The sequence below is a fragment of the Bos indicus genome, chromosome 15 (genome assembly GCF_029378745.1).
Source record: "Bos indicus isolate NIAB-ARS_2022 breed Sahiwal x Tharparkar chromosome 15, NIAB-ARS_B.indTharparkar_mat_pri_1.0, whole genome shotgun sequence".
Lineage (NCBI taxonomy): Eukaryota > Metazoa > Chordata > Mammalia > Artiodactyla > Bovidae > Bos > Bos indicus.
Window position 1 is genome coordinate 74,680,168 of NC_091774.1, and position 22,812 is coordinate 74,702,979.

At 47.3% G+C, this 22,812-nt stretch overlaps 1 protein-coding gene across 4 annotated transcripts; it reads left to right on the plus strand.

Annotated features, from left to right (window-relative positions):
• The first annotated feature begins 1,460 nt into the window (after nt 1–1,460).
• On the plus strand, nt 1,461–22,481 carry ACCS (1-aminocyclopropane-1-carboxylate synthase homolog (inactive)). 4 transcript variants are annotated; one of them, XM_070804091.1, is made up of 15 exons: nt 1,461–1,581; nt 3,259–3,549; nt 8,840–9,067; nt 11,424–11,494; nt 12,684–12,753; nt 13,452–13,518; nt 15,431–15,528; nt 16,066–16,143; nt 16,874–16,974; nt 17,816–17,905; nt 19,599–19,644; nt 19,760–19,901; nt 21,644–21,786; nt 21,890–22,043; nt 22,186–22,481. In XM_070804091.1, exons 2-15 carry the CDS (start codon nt 3,259–3,261, stop codon nt 22,281–22,283), a joined length of 1,677 nt encoding a protein of 558 aa, XP_070660192.1. In that variant the 5' UTR covers nt 1,461–1,581; the 3' UTR covers nt 22,284–22,481. The 4 variants fall into 4 exon arrangements, with proteins under 4 accessions (XP_070660192.1, XP_019831265.2, XP_070660193.1 ...); XM_019975706.2 differs by having other exon boundaries at nt 8,840–8,899; XM_070804092.1 differs by lacking the exon at nt 1,461–1,581 and adding an exon at nt 1,658–1,787.
• Nucleotides 22,482–22,812: the final 331 nt, after the last annotated feature.

Below are 22,812 nucleotides of genomic sequence, written 5' to 3' on the forward strand. Positions count from 1 at the left end.
GTGATGAAATTATATTGATTAAAACATGTTACAGCAACATCATAGCCCTGCAATGGCCCCATAGAGTCATGATACATCACCTTTTTATACATCGTTGGATTTGGCTTTGATGTTAAAATTTTTACATCTATTTTCATGAAGGATATTGTGTTATAATTTTCTTTCCTGGTATTGAAATGAATTTTTTGATCAGTTAATTTAAATGTTTATCAATTGTATTAATATTTTCCAAAGACCCAACTTTTTGTTTCATTGATTTTTTTCCCCCCTATATGTTTCTCTTCTGTTTCATTTCTACTTTTTATTTCCTTTTTTAAACTTCGGGTTCAATTTGTTATTTTTCTAGCTTTTTAGTAGGGAAGATTAGACCAAAAGTTTTAAGCTGTTTTTTCTAAACGTAAGCATTTAAAGTTACTGATTTCTCTCCAAGCATTGCTTAAGCAACATCGCATAAATTTTGAAAAGCTGGGTTTTTATGATCATTCAGTTTTCTACTTTTCCTTGTGATTTCTTCAGTTCTGTCGCTCAGTTGTGTCCAACTCTATAATTTATTTAGCAAATATTTAGTTTCCAAATATTTGGGGTCCTTCAGCTATCTTTGTTAATGATTTCTAGTTTAATTCCTTTGTGATTAGAGAACAGAAATTACCAATTTCAATCCTTTGAAATTGAGACATTTTAGGGCCAAGTATATGGGGGCTTCCACCCATGGTGGCTCAAAGGTAAAGAGTCCGCCTGCAGTGCAGGAGACTCGGGCTTGATCCCTGGGTTGGGAAGGTCCCCAGGAGAAGGGAATGGCAACCCACTCCAGTATTCTTGCCTGGAGAATCCCATGGACAGAGGAGCCTGGCCGGCTACAGTCTATGGGATCACAAAGAGTTGGACACGATTGAGCCACTAACACTTCCATTCTTAGTTAATAACTTTTGACTTTTAAAAAACTGCTCTAGGTATTAATATATATACATGTATATATATGTATATATGTGTGTATGTATACATATATATGTATGTATATATGTGTATATGTATGTATATATATGTATACACACACACACACACACACACACATATACTGTACTGACGGATCCTGCTAGTTTTTTTTTTTCCATGGGAAAAGGAGACTTTTACTATTCAAGGCTCTGAGTGGGCCCGGGTCCTGGGAGGTCTAGTTCTTTTCCAAAGTCTCAGAATGTATAGGTCTAAGGTAGAGTTCAACAAGCGTTCTGTAGTACGAAAGGAGGAGGAGAAACGACAAAGTCAGGTCAAAAGCTCTCTCAGTAGAAGGATGTTTTAAGGATGCACACGCATTAATTCCAAAAGGCTTTTCCATAGGCCCCAACAAGGCATATATTTGCCGAGTAACCCTGGTAACTGCCTTAAACTGGCTAAACTAAGGCCTGGAGCAGAGGGAGGCGCCCGCGTGTGTCGGGGCGGGGAGACCCGGTCTGGAAGGCGGTCAAGCGCGCCGAGGCCGTAGAGCGCCGCGGTGGCAGCAGGCGGCCCGCCTCTTCCTGGACCGGCTCAGGCCGCGGGCCGCCTCCCCTTCCCCGGCTTCCCCTCCGGCTTGGGCGGCCAAAGGTGGGAGCCGGTCTCGGGGAGAGAGGCTCTGGTGGGCCCCAGCCCCGCGGTGCGGCCCCTCGTGCGCCCCCTGCGCGGACGGGCCCTCGTGCGGGTGCCTGGGCCCGGGTGCGCCCCGCTCAGCGGCGGTGGACGCGTCCGGGCGAGGACAGAGACCGCGCGTCCCCGGAGCCTCGGGTGCCGGCGCCTCCAGCTCCGCCGAGGAGGTGTGATACCCGCTTTGCAGAGCAGGGGGGCCCGCGGGGGCTCGGGCTCTAGGTCTCTCTGCGCAAGTCCCGGTCCTTCCGTCTCGAAGCCCTCGGCCCCAACTCTCACTTCCTCCCGGAGAGCGGGAGCCGGCTCCCGCGCGCGCTCGCCGTCCTGCAGGGGCTTGCTCTCTGCCACCCGCCCTGGCCGCCCTCTCGCGGATCTCCGAGGCCGGCCACGTGGGTGTCCGGCTCTGAACTCTCCGCTGTCCAAGGCTGCGGGGAGGGGGATTAAGGGGGAGTGGGGGGTGGTGAACCGAGTTAAGGCTCAGGAGGCCCAGTCAGTTGGGGGAGGACCTAGAAATGACTTCATGGAGCAAAATTTAACCCGGGCAGCGCCCCCCCCCCCCCCCCCCCCGCCCCGCGTTTCTGAGCCGCTGGTTGGTCCCCCATCATCAGGTGTTGTGAGGCTTGGGCATCAGGACTAGGGAAATTGGCAGGGAGTTTTATAATAACAGTTAATATAAATATAATTTACTGTACTTCGGCCATGAGTCAGGATTTATCCTAAGCCATTTACACCAACTCATATGTTTCTGTCCTCACCAGGGCTACCCTATGAGATAGTTACCGTTACACCCACGTTGCCCAAGAGGACACTGGCTTAGAAAGTGGAGTTCATACCAGAGCACAGGATCAGACCAGCCTCTCCCTGAGGCCAGAACTGCCCCAGTTTGGGATTGAAGATGGAATTCTAGGCGCTGCCCCGGGTCCCTGCACTTGCAGAGACCCCCATTTCCCTCCTCTCAGGCCTCATCCATTGTCTGCTCCAAGTCACCAAGTAATCTCATTCTGTCCTTTATTCCTGTTCACATCAGTCACCGCAAGACCCGTGGACTCCAGGCCCTTTCTGCCTGAAGTCAGAAAATTTTAACTTTTTTTTTTTTTTTTAATTGAGATCAGCAAGAAAGGAAAAAAGAAGCTGGTGACACGTTAGCCTGCAGAATCAAAGACTTCTCCAAACGTAAAGCAAGCAGAAGCGGCCATTAGTAGCAAATAAACCCTCTGCTTGTAAATCCTTTAGTAGGGTTGATGCCTTGAAGCGATTGCACACATGGTTACAACTAGTAGGGGACACAGGAAGTGATAACTATATAAACTTAAAGGAAGGGGAGATAGAGAGGGGGGAGGGCCCCATGCCTCCCAGTTCATTTTTTTAAAGATTTTTTTTGTATTTGATGTGGACCACTTTTTAAGCTTTTATTGAACTTTTATATTACTATTATTTTTTTTTAAGTTTTGGTTTCTTAAACCACACAGCATGTGGAATCTTAGCACCCCCACCAGAGATTGAACCCTCACCTCCCTGCTTTGGAAAGTGAAGTCTTCACTGCTGGACCTCCAGGGAAGCCCCCCCAATTCATTTTTGATGCTTGGTGCTATGAAAGGTCCTTGATCAGATCAGAGATTGAATGCTTTTGTTTTTCTGCAGATGTTCACCCTCCCTCAGAAGGAATTCAGGATGACTACCGCCTGTCCAGGTTCAGACTCCATACAGGACCTGCCCAGTAACAAGGGAGATGGTCTGGAAAGAGAATGCTCCAGAAAACCCGACCAGAAGCTGCTGAAGTTCTATGGAGTGGGTGACCCCGCTGCCGAGCTCTCCTCCAGCAGCCCCTACCTGTCCTCTAGAGGCAGCGTCATTAAATGGTTCTGGGATTCAGCGGAGGAGGGCTACAGGACCTACCACATGGATGAATATGATGAGGACAAGAACCCCAGTGTGAGTGACACCCCCCTCCCCACTGGGACCCAAGAGAGAACTGGGGGAGGGTACCCCACCTTGAACGATAAGGCAGCACCCAGCTTGCTCTTGTCACCTTAGAGTTACGGACTTCTGACTTCCAGTGGGGTTTCCAGTGTTGCTTAGAGAGGTCCCAATATATTACCTGAATCAGAAAATGGCCCACTTATAATTAAGAGAAACTTGATTTGTGGGGGAGGAATTCAAAAACCATGGAGTGCTCTTATATGGCTTCTGATCCACAGCCCACCTATTCACCTTTAGAGCTGGGATAGAGCTAGGGTTCAGGCTGAAACTGTTTCACTTTAAAGTTGTATATTCTTAAGCTAACTACTTAAAGTCTTTGAACCTTAGTTCATTTCTATATTGGGGTAATAATACCTGCTATATTCTGTACTGTCACAACTAAATGTTATCAGGTATATAAATTATTAGCACAGTGCTTCACATACAGCATTCGATAAGTGGTAGTTGCTATTATTATTAATGTATTATTATAACAACATAATTGTTACACATTATAATAATACAATTATTATAAATTATAATAATTATAAATGATAATCTAATCATTTAAATTATCAGTAAAATTATTAATATTAAATATTATTTATAACAATTAAATTATGATACCTTATAATATCATATCATTATAATATGTAATAATTATGTTATAATATAATTATAATATAATATAATTTATTATAATTACAATAATTTATTATAACTGTTATAATAATTATATCAAATGATTATGATTTATTATTAAAAATTATTACTAGCAATTATTAGTTATTATACTAATAGTATAATATTATATATTATATTATATATAATTGTGTATATTATATATAATAATTATATTTAATAATATAATATAATTATATATTATTATATTTATATAATATGATTTGATTATATAATATATAATAATATATTTATTATATTATATATATTATATTATAATATAATACATATAATTAAATGTAATCATACATTAAATATATAATATTTATCTTATATAATATATAAATGATATATAATATATATATTATATATTATAAGTTATAATGTCTCCTGATTGCAGGCAGATGCTTTAACCTCTAAGCCACCAGGGAAGTAAGTTATAATAATTATATAATAATATATTATATATAACAATATATTAATATACTATATATAATACAGTATATATAATTTATATATTATATAAGATAAATATTATATATTTAATGTATGATTACATTTAATTATATATTATATAATTAATATATATCATATATATATTATATTATTATATATTATATAATATAAATATCATATAATGTATAATATTATATAATATAAATATCATATAATGTATAATATTATATAATATAATGCATATATTATATAATATAATACAATATATAATATAATACATATATATTAATATGTAACATAGTATATAATATATATTATGATATAATATAATATAATTATATTTATATAATTTATAATTATAATTTTGATTTATAATTATAAATATTATAATTTATTATTATTTTATAACATTATATATTATGATATATAATATATAATACATATATTATGGGAGAATGCAATGGCAACCCACACCAGTACTCTTGTCTGGAAAATCCCATGGATGGAGGAGCCTGGTAGGCTGCAGTCCATGGGGTCGCTAAGAGTTGGACATGACTGAGCGACTTCACTTTCACTTTTCACTTTCATGCATTGGAGAAGGAAATGGCAACCCTCTCCAGTGTTCTTGCCTGGAGAATCCCAGGGAAGGCGGAGCATGGTGGGCTGCCGTCTTTGGGGTCGCACAGAGTCGGACACAACTGAAGCAACTTAGCAGCAGCAGCAGCAGCAGCATCAACATATATTATATATTAATATATTATGATTATATATAATAATTATATTATATAATATATTATTAATATATATTATACATTAATGTTATTTATTTATACAATTTATAATTATATAATGATTGTAGTTTATTATTTATTATAATTATATTACCATATATTATATAAGTATAACTTAATATGATATATTTATAATTATATTTATATAATTTCCAAGTATATAATTTATAATTATAATTATAATTCATAATTATTTATATATTTTATATATTATTTATATATCATATACTATAAATATTGTATATTTAATATATGATTACATTTAGTTATATTATATAACGATTATATATTGTATTATATAATATATATAATATAGTTATATAAGCTATAATTATATTTATAATTTATAAGTATAATTATATTTATTATATAATTATTATATATTACATCATCAGAGAAGGCAATGGCACCCCACTCCAGTACTCTTGCCTGGAAAATCCCATGGATGGAGGAGCCTGGTAGGCTGCAGTCCATGGGGTCGCTAAGAGTCAGATACGACTGAGGACTTCACTTTGACTTTTCACTTTCATGCAATGGAGAAGGAAATGGCAGCCCACTCCAGTGTTCTTGGCTGGAGAATCCCAGGGACGGGGGAGCCTGGTGGGCTGCCGTCTATGGGGTTACACAGAATCGGATACGACTGAAGTGACTTAGCAGCATATATTATATTATATATAATATAGTATGTAAAATAATACAATATTATATATTATTATATTATAATAATATATACTATATATAATACAATATATATGTAATATATATAATATATAATAATATAATATATTATCTTATATTACAATATATAATATATATGTATATGTATATATGTATATATGCATGTGTATGTATATATGTATGTAATATATGTGTAATATATATTATATATAATAATTATAAATTATATATTATAATTATAAATAATAATACATATTATATTATATAATAATGTATATAAATATGTATTATATATTTACATATTATACAATATAGACATATGTTTAATATATTAATTAATACAATTAATATTAATTAATATATAATACATATATTAATTATATACTACATTTTATAATATTATAATTATTTATGCTAATTTTTACTAGTTATTATAAATTATTACTAGTAATACCTTCAGAGGGCAGAGAGCTGGCACAAATAAACCTTTAATAGTCTTTATTTATTGAGCATGTGCCAGGTGGTGGCACTGTTCTATATGCCAGAATTATAGCCATGAACAAAAATAAAGTTTGCCCTCATGGAGTGTGTAAGTCTAATATGGGAGACGGGCAGTGAACAGACATAAATATATAAAATATGTTGTGGTTAGTGTTGTAGAGAAAAGTAAAGTAGGGGAATTAGATAGAGACTGGTGGGGTGGGCTGGGGATGTTGCTATTTAGGTGACGTGGTCACAGAAGGCCACTTTAATATGGTGACATTGCGGCAGAGACCTGGAAAAAGAAAGAGATTGCATTGGTTATCTCTTGCTGTGTAACAAAGTGTTTCAGATCTTAGCAGTTTACAAGAAACAGATCACAGTTTCTGGAATTCAGGAATCAGGGTGGTGCTTCAGGCTGAAGATATTCTGGGAAGTTGCGATGAAGCTGGGGCTGTGGTCTCATCTGTAGACTTGGTGGGGCAGGGAAATCATCCATTTCCAGGCTCACTCACATGATTACAGAGTGGGCAGGAGGATGATCCCTTTCCAAGCTCACTCACGTGGTTATTGGCAGCCCTCAGTTCCTTCCCCCGTGGTATTCTCCATGGGGCTGCTTCATGACACAGCAGCTGGCTTCCCCTGGGTCAAGCGATCCAAGAGAGGAAGAGAGAATGAGAGATCAGGAGTGCCCAAGATGGGAGCCACTGACTGTAACCTAGTCTTGGAAGTGATATCCCATCACTTCTGCATGTTTGGTTTATTAGAAGCAGGTCACTAGGTCTACACACACTCCTGCATGTTCCGTTCATTAGAAGCAGGTCACTAGGTCTATTCACACTCAAGGAGAAGGGATTATGCAAGGCCCTGCATACCAGGAGGTAGGGGCTCACTGAGGGCCATCTTGGAGGCTGCCTGTCACAGGGAGTGAGCTTTGTAGATATCTGGGGGAAAAGCATTCCAGGCAGAAGGAACAGCCAGTACAAAGTCCCCAGAGCAGTTCTAGGGACGGCAGAGGGGCTTACTGGCTGGAGGCTGGCATGAGGTCAGAAAGGAAATGGGGACAGGAATGGTACTAAATCTGTAGGGTCTCATGGGACATGGTGAGGCTTCTGATTTTAGACTAAATGGGATGGAAAGGGTTCAAAGGAAGAGCAGTGGGATCTGATTTTTCTTTTAAAAAGATGAGTTAGACTCAGACTGCTGGATGGAGGTTCAACTCAGGGAGAATGGGGATGAGGGAATGATCAGGAAAGGAAGGAGGGAAGCTATTGCAATAATGTAGACAAGAGAGACTGGTGGCTTAGCAGTGGAGGAGAAGTGCTTGGACTGTGCCTGTATCTGCAGGTACAAGTGTCAGGATTCGGTGATAGATTGGTGGCAGGGAAGATCCTATAGGTTTTCTCCCCGGGGCTTGAAGGAACACTGCCTTTTATTTGTCATAAGCTGAGCCCAGTAAAGGTCTACTTTTTCGTCCTTCCTCCTTCCCCATCCCCTCTAATACCTTAGGGGTCAGGAATTAGCTGTGCATGAGTTTTTTCAGGGACAGTATAAGGGGCAACTTGAGCTGTGCCTGCCCTCCTCCTTGTCCTATGAAAACAGTGCCTTATGGGTTTGGAATCTGGATGCTGTGTAATGTGGCATGGGTCCCCACCGCAGGGAGAATTTCCAGCAGCCCAGGGCCTCTGCTTGTTGTATATTCACCCTTCTTCCTGTTCCTGCCAGAGCACCAGTTTACTGCGTACACATTCTGGCAGCCTGTAAACTGAGCCTCTTGAGAGATTCAGGGTGTGTCTTGGGCATGTGGTGTCTTCAGGGACCTTCCCATCTTGTAGGGGAGAGAAAGCCTGTACATCAGTCTTTGTGACCTGGGATGGAAACTGACCAGTGCTCTCAAGGGGGACAGCTAAAGCGCTTTGGGGTCCCGAAGAAGAAAAGATCCCCTGCAGGTGGGATTTTAAGGAGGGCTTCCTGGAGGAGAAGGCATTTGCACAGAGCTTTAGAAATGGGGAGATGCGATCAGGGAACCCTGTGGAGGGCAGCGCTTGAGCAAAGACCAGGTGGGGTAGTGGGAAGGTCGAGATTGCAGAGCTCCACTTCGCTGCCTCGTGTGCTCCTGGAGCCTTCTGCTGGCACCCTCTGCTGTGCTTACGTGGCTCTGTACCTCTCACCTCCAGGGCATCATTAACTTGGGCACCAGTGAGAACAAACTCTGCTTTGACCTGCTGTCCAGACGGGTAAGTCCCACTGCACCTCTGAGCGGCATCCCCAGCTCCAAGGGGCTGTCTTCTCTGGGATTCCCTGGAATGCTCCCCCCAGAGAGCCGGCTGCTTGCCTCAGTTGCCCCAGTCTTGGAGTCAGGAGACCCACCTCTGCCTTGGGGACCACGTTCTCTGCCATCTGGGGTGAGTTACTTCCTGACTCTGATTCTGCTGCTTCTCCTCTTCTGGCTCTTTCCCGCCTCAGCCCCTCCTGCTGGCTGGGTCCCTGCTCTCAGGGGGAGACACTCAGCGACGTGTGGTCAGTGTTTAATGACTGGCCCTGGGGCAGGAGAGGTCCTATCTGTGGCTTTTGCGGAGTCCCCCATAGTGTGCATACCCCCACTGTGGCTGATTCAGGGTCGTGCTGTGCTATCACTGCACGCAGAGCTGGGAAGAGCGGGGCACGGCACCACCACGTGGTGGCCCCCCAAGCGGACACCTGGACGGGAAGAACCCCCGGAGCACAGATGGGAGCGAAGTGCAATAATGTCGACCATAAGCAGTATTGTCTGAGTACCTTTTCCCTTTTTTTTTTTTTTTACTATGATTTGATTTACTATGATTTTTACTTATTTTTTTACTTTTGTTTTTACTATGATTGACTTACATAATTTCTATATAGTTTATATAATTTCATTTTTGAAAATGACTGGTTTTTAGCACATGTTGAAAAATTGCTGAAAATGTAGTAAGCAGATTATTTTATTTAAGTTGAAGTGTAATTGCTATACAGTATTATTTAAGTTATAGGTATATAACAGTGATGCACAATTTAAAAAAATTTTTTTAATTTAAAAAATTTTTTTAATTTTTTTAATTTTAAGAAAAATTTTAAAGATTATGTTCCATTTATAGCTACTATAAAATATTGACTATATTCCCCATATTGTACAGTATATCCTTGTAGCATATTTTATACCTAGTAGTTTGGACCTCTTAATCGCCTACCCTTATTTTGCCCCTTCCCCTTCACTCTCCCTACCCACGTATAGAGAGAATAATCAGATTTCTTGACTAGTGAGAGCCATCTCTAGCAAACCACGGGAACCACCTGTCTCTCAAGGCCTAGGAGTCAGAGTCTGGGGCTGTGGAGAGAGGGGTACTTCACCCAAAGGAGCATGTTTCCAAAGGGGAACATCTGAGCCATGATGGGAGAGGGGTATAGGGAATGGACTTTAAAGCCTGTTCTACCCAAAAACATCTCCCCACCCTAAGGCAGCTCAGCGCCATCCAGTGGAAATAAAACGTGAGCCACATGTACAATTAAAATTTTTCTATTAAACAAGTACAAAGAAACTGGTAACATTCATTTTCATCATGTATTTTATGCAGTGCAACATATCTAAAATATGGCCACTTCAACATGTAATCGATATAAAAATTATTAATGAGTTGTTTTACATGTTGGTGTTGGTGTTGTTTAGTTGCTAAGTCATGTCTGACTCTTTTGCGACCCTATGGACTATAGCCCGCCAGGCTTCTCTGTCCATGGGATTTCCCAGGCAAGAATACTGGAGCGGGTTGCCATTTCCTTCTCCAGGGAATCTTCCCAATCCAGGGTTCAAACTCGAGAATTGGGGTGGGCCCTTTACCACAGAGCCACCTGGGTAGCCCCATATTTTACGTACTTATTTCATATAAGTCTTCAGAATCCAGTGTCTCACTTCAGGAGAGTCGCACATAAGGAGCCAGGAGCCACAGTGGCCAGTGGCCTCTGTACTGGCTAGCGTGGCTCTCAGGAGAGAGGGAGAAAGGGAGGAGGATGGAGTTATGGACACGTGGCTGATTCCCTCTATTCCATGTTGTTCCACCGCCCATGGCTCCTGCCTTTCCTCGACTTTGTGTGTGTGATGCCATGGAGTCCCTAACCCGGCACCCGGGCAGTGGAGGTGATCTGGAAATGGCCGCGTTTTCCCAAGTGTGAGGTTGAGCTGAGGCTGCAGGAGGACAGCGGCCTGAGTCCCTCCAGGACTCAGAACTAAGACCAAAATAGGGCACCCAATTCTGGAGCCTCTTCTGTCAGCCCACAGAGGAGCTGAGGGTCGAGGTCTCCTCCACCGCCTCCGCAAATCCACCGTCTGCTTTTGTTAGGTGGCGTATTGTATAAAGAGCACTGGACTAGGGCTCAGAAATTCGGTTTCATCTCAGCTCTTCCCCTTGCTAGTACTGTACCATTGCCTAGCCACCTGGCTGTTTTTGGCCACGCTGCATGGCTTGTAGGATCTTAGTTCCTGAATCAGGGATGGAATTTTGTGCCTGCTGCGTGAAAGCCAGGAGTCCTACCCACTGGACTGCCAGGGAACTCCCACACCTGACATTTTTAAGCCTCAGTTTCCTCATCTGCAGAATGGGCATGAGAATGCTGTTCCTGGCCTATCCCTGTCCCTGCCCCTGTTCTCTGGTGAGCAGCCCTTGGATTGAGAGGCCCCAGTGCTGCATGGATACGGGTGCCCGTGAGCATGTGCGGCCCTCAGCCCTGCTGTCCCCTCTCTGTCCCCAGCTGAGTCAGAGTGACATGCTGCAGGTGGAGCCGGCCCTGTTGCAGTACCCCGACTGGAGGGGACATCTGTTGTAAGTAGGACCTGTGGGCCAGTGGTTCTCACCTCCAGGGCGGTTTTGCTTCCCAGGAAACATGTGGCAACATCTGGAAACATTTTTGGTTTTTGTACCTTGGGGGAGGGGGTGCTGCTGGCTTTTACTGGGTAGAGGTCAGAGATGCTGCTAGACTTCCTACAATGCCCGGGATGGCCCCCACGGCAAAGAATGATCTGGCCCCAAACATCAACAGTGTTGGGTTGAAAAGCCTGCCCTGGGCTGAGGCCTGGTCCTGGAGAGCTGGCGGTCATGGGGTCTCATTGAGCATCTGCAGAGAACTGGTGCCTCCTGCCTGTCTCGCCCCCGCTCAGAGGCCCCCAGACTTGGTCTCTCTGAGTCTGAGGCACAGGGAGGGCCTTCATGCCAGAGGTCTTTGTTCCCAGTTTCTCAGTAGCTTTAGAGGAGCCAGAATCAGCTTGGGGACTCCTGTTGCTGTAAGATAGGAGATGATAAATGAAACTAATAAGCCTTTATATTTGTGGGGCACTTACTAGGGCCCAGATGCAGTCCTAAGGATTTAGTACTGGAGCAGGACTTGATTCCAAGGGTAATTCCAAGGCGCCCGCTCTTGTAATAATGAGGATGGTGGCCCTAGAGTCAGACCACTGGGCTTGAATGTGGACTCTGCCCGCTAATCAGCACATGACCTAATTCCTTCAAGCCTCGGTTTCTTTGTCTGTAAAATGGGAATAATAATAGTTGTGTTATAGATAAGAGTTTTATGAAGATTAAGGAAAATTCTCTAACACCTGCATAAGGTAAATGCTTGTAAATGTTAGCAATAACTATGATAATAGTTATAATAATTATGTTGTTATACATTATATATTTTATTATGATAATGTGTTATTATTATTATTACTATTAGCTAGATCTACATAGAGAGTGTTACTTGTGATATTCCTACAGTCTGCTGATTAGGTAGGTTGCGTGTCCTACAACTACTGGAATGAAAGTTTCCATGTATGTGGATAGTGTTGGGGCCAAGGAGGGAGGTGGGGGCCAAGGAATGGAGACAAATACTGATTGTATTCCCCTCATGGGAAGCAGAGAAGGGTGATGGCAGCTGCCTGAAGATGCGCCAGAGGAGCTTTGGGATGGAAGGGGTGGGGGAGGAGTTCAAGCCCCGCTGACAATCACTACTGTCTGTCTGTCTGATTTCCAGCCTCCGGGAGGAAGTGGCCAGGTTCCTATCTTTCTACTGCAGAAGCCCCGCACCCCTTAAACCGGAGAATGTGAGTTACTCCCCTTCTCTGCTCTTTCCTCCTCTTCTGCTCCCTACCCAACTTCTGGCTGACCAGCGGTATGGTGGGATCACTTAGTTTTGATATGGAAATTAGGAAGACACCCCTCCCTTCTTTCCCCTCACCCTAGATATTTAGAGTTTGGGTATAATTTCTGCAGGACTTCCCAGGTGGCTCAGTGGTCACGAACCTGCCTGCCAGGCAGGAGATGCTTCCAGATCCCTGGGTCAGGAGGATCCCCTGAGGAGGGCATGGCAACCTACTCCAGTGTTCTTACCTGGAGAATGCCATGGACAGAGGAGCTTGATGGGCTGTAATCCATGGAGTCACAAAGAAGTCAGATGTGACTTAGCAACTAAACAGCGGCAACAGCGTAATTTCTGCCCTGCTCTGCTCTGTGGCCCCTCTTTGCCTCCACACCTTCGGGCCGGGCTCTCTGAGTGACCAGCTCCCTCTTGCTTGCTCAGTGGATCTGGAACAGAGTCCCCACGAGTGAGCCACACAAATGGATTCGGCTGTTAGTCAGGAGGGGCCTGCGGGGACCCCCATGGCTTTGCTGTGACAGTGCCCAGGTGGGCCCGCCGAGTTGCAGCCTGGCCCTGCCTCTGCGCCCCCCCGGGATCCAGGCTGCAGGCCCGTGCTCCCTCCCGCACAGATTCATCTTGGTCCCGTGGACGTGTCGCCCTCAGGTGGTTGTTCTGAACGGCTGTGCCTCTCTCTTCTCTGCTCTGGCCACGGTGCTGTGTGAGGCAGGAGGTGAGTAGACCTTGGCCCTGGGCCTGCAGCTCCCCCACCCCAACCCTGCCCCCCGACCCCAGCTGCTGGGCCTGGAGGGCTGCATCAGATGCTTTTGCCCTAATAGACCGTTAGACTACCGCGGGGGGCTGAGCCCTGACAAGACAGCACAGGTTGGCAGTTCCAGGGGAAATCAAGGTGGTGCCAGGCTTCTGGGCTCTGCCTCTGTGACGACCTTGGCTTTTGCTCGTGCTCACTGATGGTACCCACAGCCTCACGTCACAGCGTGTCCTGAAGCAGGAAGAGAGGGAGGCTGGGCTTTGCCCATCTCTTTTTTGAGGGGAGGGAGGAAATGGGCCTGCTCTTTTCCAGGAGAGTCCCTTTCATCTTTCTGGCCAGAACGGACTCACAGACCCATTCCCAAAGCAGTCCCTGGCAAAGCGTAGGAGAACCCTGGTTGGTTTAAGCTAAACTTGCTTCATCCCAGGGGCTGGGGGAAGGTCCACTTTCCTTGGATTTCTGGCTGGTCATAGCTGAAAAATCTGTGTGCTCTCTTAGGAATGGATGTCTACTGGCTAGCCAGTGGCGCCTACTGCAAGAGCCATGGGCATTTCAAGGACACGTTGTCTGTAGTCGTGGTCAGGGCTGTTGGCTGCCAGGAACAGAAGCCCGCTCACACTAGCTTAACTTCTAAACTACTATTAGTAACTTTTATTGACCACATACTATGTTTTAGGCACTGGTCTAAGGCTAGGCAGTCTGTCATTTAATCCCCACTATAACTTCAATGAGATGGGTTCTGGGCTTATTCCCATTTAACAGAGAGGAGATTCAGTCCCAAGGGGTTGAGTTACTTCTCAGAATCACACACAGAGCTGTAATATTTTGAACCTAAAAGGAAGATTCATCGCAAGGATGTAACAGGCAGTTTCCTACCCATTTGAGAACGATCAAGAGTGGGAGAAGCACACACTCTGTCTGTCCCTGACGTGTGCGGTCCACCTCCCTCCTCTTCTGGACCATCCTCAACTCTGTAGGGCCCCGGGTTGTTGACCCAGCTCTGACTCCATGACCTCTGCATTCAAGTGCTCATTCTCATCTCACAAGGGTCTTTGCTTTTTGGAGCAAAGTCTTGAGATTCAGAGAACGTGATGGGTGTCTGGCCAGCCGGTGCATTGGCTCCGGGGGTCATTTGTCTACCTCTGGTCCAATCCCTGTGGTCAGCAGAGGGGACATGTAGGACAAAGGCCACTCCTTCCAGACCTGGGAGTTGTGGGAGGGGGTTGTGCTGAAGGGAAGGCTGGGGAGCTCAGCCTGACCGATGTGACTGCTGCAGAACTGGGGCAGTGCCTTCACCTCTGCGTTAGAGCAGACCTTGGACATCATCTCATCAAGCCCCGTCCACAGCGAGAGTCTTCTGCGTGACACGCCTCCTACCTAGCGGTCTCAGCCTTTGGTTCAGTGTCCCCATTCCTCCAGAAGCAGCACGTCCTGTCTCTGGGCAGCTCTAGCCACTGTCAAGTTTTAACGTTTGTCAAACTCAGATCATCGCCCTGCAGTTTCGACTCCTGGTTCCAAGTCTGTCCTCAGAGTGACCGAGCATGTCCTGTGCTTCTGAGGGACCTAAGCTTCAGTTTGCTCATCAGTAAAGTTAAGATAATAGCAGAGTGGCTGTGATGGTCAAACAAGATTAAAAAGTATTTAGCACAGATCCCCACACATAGTAAGTGCTCAATAAAGGTTAGCTACTAATTATTGGAAAAGGGACTGATCTCAGTGGATCCAAGCTTTAGAAAGAGTTTTGGGAGCTGAAAGAGAGGAAGCATGCTCCCCAAGGACACTGAAGGCTTAGAGAGGCGTGGGGGGTCAGTGGATGGGGGCTCTGGGCATCCTGGCCAGAGGGTGACAGGCCCTGGCTCACTCCTGCCCCCAGAGGCTTTCCTGATCCCTGCCCCTTACTATGGAGCCATCACACAGCACGTGTATCTCTATGGCAACGTCCGACTGGTCTGTGTCTATCTGGACAGTGAGGTAAGAGTTTCTGGGACCCCCGGTGGGCCTGGACCTTCCTATAGGCCAGGATGTTCCTGCTTCTGAATTTGACAGTGGTCATGAGAGGAAGTCCATGCTGCAGGCTCTGGGGTTATGGCCAGAAGGAGAATGGGGTCTCCCATTGGCCATGGCTGCCCTTGCCTGGGTGCCCTGGGGACATCTGATCTTTCAGCTCTGAGATCCCTAGGGTCCATGTAGAAGCCAAGGGCATCCCAGGGAGACCACACAGAAATGGTGGGGTGAGAACAGGGCAGAGCAGACCTCCACATGGAGGCTCAGGGACCCCAGTCAGAGGACCTCAGGGGGCTTTTCTCCAAACCTAAGAGCTGTGAGGCTGTCCCTGACCTGATGTGATGTGTGGGTAGCAGTTAGAAGGGAGTGACCCCTCACATCCTGTGTTTTCTGAGATTGTCCTAAGAGGAGGCTGGAGATGACAGTGGGGAGGTGAGACCCCAGCCTGCAGGTCTGGAGCAAGGTGACTGAATCTGGCTGGTGGTTTTTGTGGATCTTTTTCAGGTCACTGGGCTGGAAACACGCCCCTTCCAGCTCACAGTGGAGAAGCTGGAGATGGCCCTGCAAGGAGCTAATTCTGAGGTCTGGGGATCAAATTAAACCCAAGGCTGGAAGTGGGTGGCTCTGAGCAGGGCAGGGACCCCCTTCCCATGGACTGATCTCCTAAGGAGAAGGGTTGAAACTCTATATTGGAGATGGGGATAGGGTGGTAGCATGGAACCATTCTGAGGGTCAAGAAGGAGCCTGCCCATAGAGGTCTTCCCACTAGAGAAAATCCCTGAGACTCTCAGTGTACAAAGAATCAACCAGGGAGCTTGATTAAAAACACTGCCCCCCACTCAGCCTGGGTCAAGCATGGAACTTGTAAGTCTGTGGTTCAACGATCTCTCTGGTGATTTGAATAGGTAGCCCCCTCGCTCTGAGGGGATCCTGAAGAACGGCAGAGACCAGTGGTTCCTGTCCAGTCCACTTTTCAGAAATCTATCAATCTATCTTTTTTTTTTTAACCTTGGTCATAAAAGTCATACATGACCACTGTGGGAATTTTAAAAGCACAACCTCCCACCCATATTTCTACCAACAAAGGCAACTTCTACTGGTGTTTGGACATATTTCCCTCTGAGTTTTGGTCTCTGCATTTGTTTTCTTTTATATCTGATACGATGCTGCAGATATGATTCTTTGCCCTTCTTCATTTCATGTTGAGTGGTGAACAGATTTCCCCGGGATCCTGCCCAGTGCCCGGCCTGTCCGGTGGGACTCTGTGGCCTTGGGGAGGAGCTGAGGGTCTCCTGCCCTACTGATGTTTCAGGGTGTGAAGGTCAAAGGCCTCATCCTCATCAACCCCCAGAATCCTCTGGGTGACATCTATTCCCCAGGGGAGCTGCAGGAGTACCTGGAGTTTGCCAAGAGGTGAGGTGCCCCACACTCATCCCACGAAGCCTGTGACAGGTTAGGGTTCTGATGTGAGTTTTGGTGTGGTGCCTGCTGCCCTCTTGGCCCCACTGTAAGTTTCTACCTGCTTCTACCCTTCCCGGCAGGAGAGTTGGGGGTTGGGGCGGGGAGCAGTGCTCTGGTGGGATGCTAGCTCTTTCTTTTTTGAAACAACAACGGTCGTTTGTTGCCCGTTCTAGGGGCCAGGCCCCTGCTAGCCCCTCACGCTCTCGCTCGTGTAATCCTTGCAGCAGTGCTAAGAGGTGCAGATATTGTCTTTATCCCAGTGACTGAGCCTCAGAGTGAGGGGCGGAGCCAGCTGTGAATCTGGGTCTGTCTGTACCTAACTAGGTGTGAGTGTTAGTCACTCAGTTGTTTCTGACTCTCTGCGATCCCATGGACTATAAGCGCCCCCGGCTCCTCTGTCCATGGAATTTTCCAGGCAAGAATACTGAAGTGGCTTGCCATTTCCTTCTCCAGGCGATCTTCCCAACCCGGGGATCGAACATGGGTCTCCTGCATTGCAGGCAGGTTCTTTACCGTCTGAGACACTTAACTGCCTCACACCTAACTGTGTCCCTTCTGTAGAGGTGCCTGAGGGCTCTGCCTTCCCCCACAGTGCTTCAAAAGCCCCAGTGTCATCTCTGTTTGAAAAAAAAAAAAGAAGATGGATATTCTTGGAAAAAGCAAGTTTGGTAGCCCTGGGCTAGACTGTGGTCCTTCTGGATTTCTGACTCACTGCCATCCCACCCTGGGGGGCGCATTTAACCAGCAAACCAAGCTCTCTCCCCGCCCCCCCCCACCCGCACCTGCCCTCCAGGCACGAGCTGCACGTGATGGTGGACGAGGTCTACATGCTGTCCGTGTTTGAGGAGTCAGCTGGGTACCGCAGTGTCCTGAGCCTGGAAAGGTGAGCTGACTCTTTCGGCCCCGCCCCCGCAGGGCAATTCCTCTGCCTTCCCGCTAATCCTGCAGTCCTCAGATCCCCCAGCGAGAAGGGAGGTGGGGCCGTCGCTGGTTTTTAAACTGTTCTGTGGGGTTTCTGAAAGCTCCAAGGAAGGGTCTTAGGATTCCATGAGGGAGGGTTGGGAGGGTGGGAAATGGGCCTCTCTGCTGTTGCCTTCATCTCCAGAGTCGCTCCATTTTCATTCATTCCTTCAGCAAATACTCCTGGGGCCCCCTGCGTGTGCCAAGCCCTGCCAGCTATCCGAGCTTTTTTGTGTTAGATGCAGTTTGAGTCAAGTTAGACTTATTCTTGAGTCAGGCATGTGTAGGCAGAGCACCTGTGGGAACACTTGGAGCAGATCACCTGTCAAGCCTGCACATCCGGCATTCAGGGATTCTGACGGCTCCATGTTTGTTTAGACTTTCAGCCCTGCTGAGTCCTTTTGTGTCTGGGAGAGGGACCCCTTCCAGGGCCCGAGAGCGGGCTCATGCCTAGCACTTGGAAGTGAATTGTCCGAGGAGACACGCACGCTGACAAAGCAAGAAACTTAATTGAGAAGGGGTGCCTGGGAGGAGAACAGCAGGGGATAGGGACCCAGGAGAACCGCTTTGCCACGTGGCTCGATATCTCGGGTTTTATGGTGATGGGGTTATCTTTCTGGGTTCTCTCTGGCCAGTCATCTTGCTTGTGCCCGTTTTTGGTTCAATTCAAGGTCCTCCCTGGCAGCACGAACATCTCTCAATCAAGATGATCTCCAGCGTGAGGGCTTCTGGGAGGCTGGAAGGACACATTATGGGCTGGTGTTTCCTCCCTCCTTTCAGCCGCTCCTGGATTCTTCTGGCAGGCAGTAGCTTGTCAGTTCCGTGTCCTTCATCAGGACCTCTCTCTTGCTGTGAGATAACTCACACTAGTGGCTATTATCCTGCCTGGCTAGAGTGGTTTCAGTCAATGGTCCTTTAACACTTTCCTTTGCTCTATTCAGCCAGTCCTCACAAGGCTCTGCCAAGCAGATGGCACATGGTTAGGAGACTGAGACTCGGAGAGACAGGGACTTGCTACCTACTGTGGGCCGGACACTGTGCTGTGCTGGAGATATGTCAGTGAACAAGAGAGACACAGGCCCTTCTTTTGTGGGTCTTATATTTCTACAAGCTTTAGCAACTAGATACACAGCTAATCATTTGATGATTACAAAGGAGGTGTCTGCGGAGACAGCAGAGGATCAGCTTGGGGTACCCAGTTGGCCTGGTCTACAGGGAGGTGGTCAGATGAGGTCTGTTTGAGGAAGTGATGCTTGAAGTATGCTCTGCATCAGAGGTTGGCAATATTTTTGGATCAGATGGCAAATATTTTAAGCTTTACGGGTCATATGGTTGTTCACTCAACTCTGGCATTATAGCGTAAAAACAGCCCTGGATGGTATGTACGTGAAAGAGTGTGGCTGTTCCCCCATAAAGCTTCAATTCCAAGAACAGACAGCAGGATGGATTTGGCCTGTGGGTTGCAGTTGGCTGACTCCTGCTGTAAGGCATGTAGAGGAATTAGTGATTCAGGAGATGAAACCGGGTTTGTCCATCCATTTCGTCATTTGGCCAACCCATCCTGTGAGTGCCCGCGGGTCTGTGTTGCCTCTGTTCTCACGCTGTGCTCTCTGCAGGCTGCCTGACCCCCAGAGGACCCACGTGATGTGGGCGACCAGCAAGGTGGGTTCCTGGCTGGCCTTGGGGGTGTCAGGGAGGTGGGAGGGTAGAGAGGTGGGTATAGCTGGCTTCCTCCGGGAGGGCTGGCCACACCGCCCACGGTGCCTGTCTCCTGCAGGACTTCGGGATGTCTGGGCTCCGCTTCGGCACGCTGTACACGGAAAACCGGGCCGTGGCCACGGCGGTGGCCTCCCTGTGCCGCTATCACGGCCTCAGTGGCCTGGTCCAGTACCAGATGGCACAGCTGCTCCGGGACCATGGTGACTGCCTGGGCCTGGCCCCTTGAGGTTGTGGGAGGGACTGGCCAGGGGTTGTGGATACTTCTCCCACGAGATGAATTTAGGGTGGTGTTTGAGAGTGCTGGCTCCGAGCCCAGACTGGGTTCATGCCCCACTCCGTCACTTCCTGACTACGTGGCCTATTCCTTCACCTCCCAGAGCCTCAGTTTCTTATCCGCAAAACAGGGATCATCATGGACTCTGTCTTGTAGGGATGGTGGAATTTGTCATTCAATTAGAAGGGCACCTGGCATATAGCAGGCACTTAATCAATGTGGATTCATTATTCTTAGCTGTGAGCCCTGGGAAAAGAGCAGACACTATGATGGGAAAATTGTTATAATGGAAGTATCTCTCTCTATGCAGATCGGTTCTGTTCCTGGGTTCAGAGAGTGAGTTTAGATAGAAAGATTACCTGTAATCGCCACCACTCACTGAGCCCTGCAAGATGCTCTCGATGCATCATCTCATTCGCCCCTCCCCAGAATCCTCGGAAGCAGGTGTACCTGTAATTTCCTCATTGGTTTATAGATGAGGAAAATGAGGACCAGGTACTACACACCTGCGGTAGTAGCTAAATTTAAAAAGATAGTGAGAGTATCAAGTATTGGTGAGGACCCAGAGCAGCTGGAACTCACATGCTGCTGCGGGAATGTAAGATGGAACGGTCACCTTGGAAAACAGCTGGGCAGTTCTTTATAAAGCTCGCACACGCTTACCAAATGGCCCAGCAACCCCACTCCGAGATATTTGCCCTTGCGTGTGTGCTAAGTTGCTTTGGTCGTGCCCAGCTCTTTGTAACCCCATGGACTGTAGCCTGCCAGGCTCCTCTGTTCATGGGGTTCTCCAGGCAAGAGTAGTGGAGTGGGTTGCCATGCCCTCTCCAGGGGATCTTCCCGGCCCAGGGAGATCTTTGCCCTTATGGTCACACAAAAACCTCTCCATGAATGTGAACAGCTGCTTTATTCATCATCACCCCGAACTGGAAACAACCCGAGCGTCCTTCTGCAGATGAATGGAGAAGCAAACTGTGGTTCACCCACACGGTGGGATACTGTGCTGCTCTAATGCCACGATGACCCAGCACAAGGGCATTGTGCTGAGTGAAAGGAACCAGTCTCAAAAAATTACATTACTGTATGATTCCACTTACGTAATGTTCTGGAAAAGGCAAAAACTACAGTGATGGAGAATAGACCAGCAGTTGTAGGAAAGGGGGTGATGTGACTTCAAACAGCATGAGGGTGTTCTCTGGGGTCAGGGAACTGTTCAGTAGCCTGCCTGTGTGTGTGTGTGGAGGGGGTTTGGTTTACACAAATATACGTATATATTACAGTTCATTGAACTGGACACCGAAAACAAACGTCAGTTAAAAAATGGGGAGGATCAGGGAGGTAAAGTTGTCCAAGGCCCTATAACTCGTCAGTGGCCACACTGAGATCTGGGCCTCGGCTGGGTGACTCGGAAGTGTCACTGTAATGGGTGCACCTCTGGTGAGAGTCTGGGTCCTGAGGGACTTTGTGTCTGGGGGCTCCTGAACGGCCAAGTGCCTGGATTTAAGGTGCTTTTCACTGACTGTTCCTATCACCCCCAATCAGCCAGCGGAGTGGGGCTCACCCAGTCTGGGCAGCTCAGGGCCTTTTTCCCTTCAGTGCTCTGGCTCTCGGGACACAGTGGAGGGTTGATGGGAGGTTGATCTTCTGGCTTCTGTTTCACCCACGCAGACTGGATCAACCAAGTGTATCTGCCAGAAAACCACGCCCGGCTCAAGGCTGCCCACACCTATGTCTCTGAGGACCTCCGGGCCCTGGGTATCCCCTTCGTGAGCCGTGGGGCCGGCTTCTTCATCTGGGTCGACTTGAGGAAGGTGATGCAGGTGGAAATGCAGGTGGTGGGTGGTGGTGGGGGGGCGGTGGTGAGAAAGCTCCCTCCAGCAGGCGAGCATCCCGAGCTCCTCTCACCCCTCCCAGTACCTGCCCGAGGCCACCTTTGAGGAGGAGGTGCTGCTCTGGCGTCGATTTTTGGAGAACAAGGTGCTGCTGTCCTTTGGCAAAGCCTTTGAGTGCAAAGAGCCCGGCTGGTTCCGCTTGGTCTTCTCGGACAAGACCCACCGGCTTCACCTGGGTGAGTGGTCTCGGCTCCTGACTGCGCCCTTCAGCCCACCCTCCTGCTTCTGGCCCCACTGGGGCCCCAGCAGCCTTAGCTGGTTGGTCCGCACCCACCCAGCATCCGTGCTGACCCTCACTTGCCCCTTCCCACCTCCCAGGGATGCAGAGGGTCCGACAGGTGCTTGAGGGCCAACCCCAGCTGGCAGACGGCGCCCCTCCCCACCAGATCCAGGAGCCACAAGGCCCCCACAGGTGAGCTGGTCACTGCCTCGTGGCCACAGGGCCCCGCAGCCACTGTGAAGACTGATGCTGGACAAGCCGTTTGCCAGGCAGATACCCTTCTCGGCCTTGCCCTTGAAGAAGATTCCTTGCTCTCCCGGGGGCAGCGAGATGCACCTTAAGTTGTGGTCCACCCCCTCTCCTGCTATTAAAACAAAACAGTGAGAAACTAGAAGCCTCTGCTGTGAGTCATTTACGGAACGGCGGAGGAGTCGTGACTGCTCCTCACGCAGCCCTCGGCACCCCCAGGACCTGAAAACAAACAACCTGTGCCTCCTTCTGATGGCGCCTTCAGTCTTCCGTCTTTATTGCCAGGGAAACAAATCAAAGGAACAGCACGTGTCAGGGAGAGCACGCCCCCAAGAGAGAAAAGAGTGATAATTTCCAAAGTACAAGGAGAAAGGAATTAAATTGTTATGTTCAGTTCTCCTCCCCGCACGTAGGATGTGGGCGGCCAGCACACCTGGGACCCGGGGCGTGGGACCAGCCTCCACGTGGGATGAAGT

What these genes read in the sequence shown, in the direction of transcription:
- ACCS (XM_070804091.1), top strand. Translation starts at nt 3,259, where the DNA reads ATGTTCACCCTCCCTCAGAAGGAATTCAGGATGACTACCGCCTGTCCA. An exon ending in CACCCCTTAAACCGGAGAAT is followed by an intron (nt 12,754 to 13,451) that starts GTGAGTTACTCC and finishes TGTCGCCCTCAG; the next exon opens with GTGGTTGTTCTGAACGGCTG. An exon ending in ACAGCTGCTCCGGGACCATG is followed by an intron (nt 19,902 to 21,643) that starts GTGACTGCCTGG and finishes TCACCCACGCAG; the next exon opens with ACTGGATCAACCAAGTGTAT.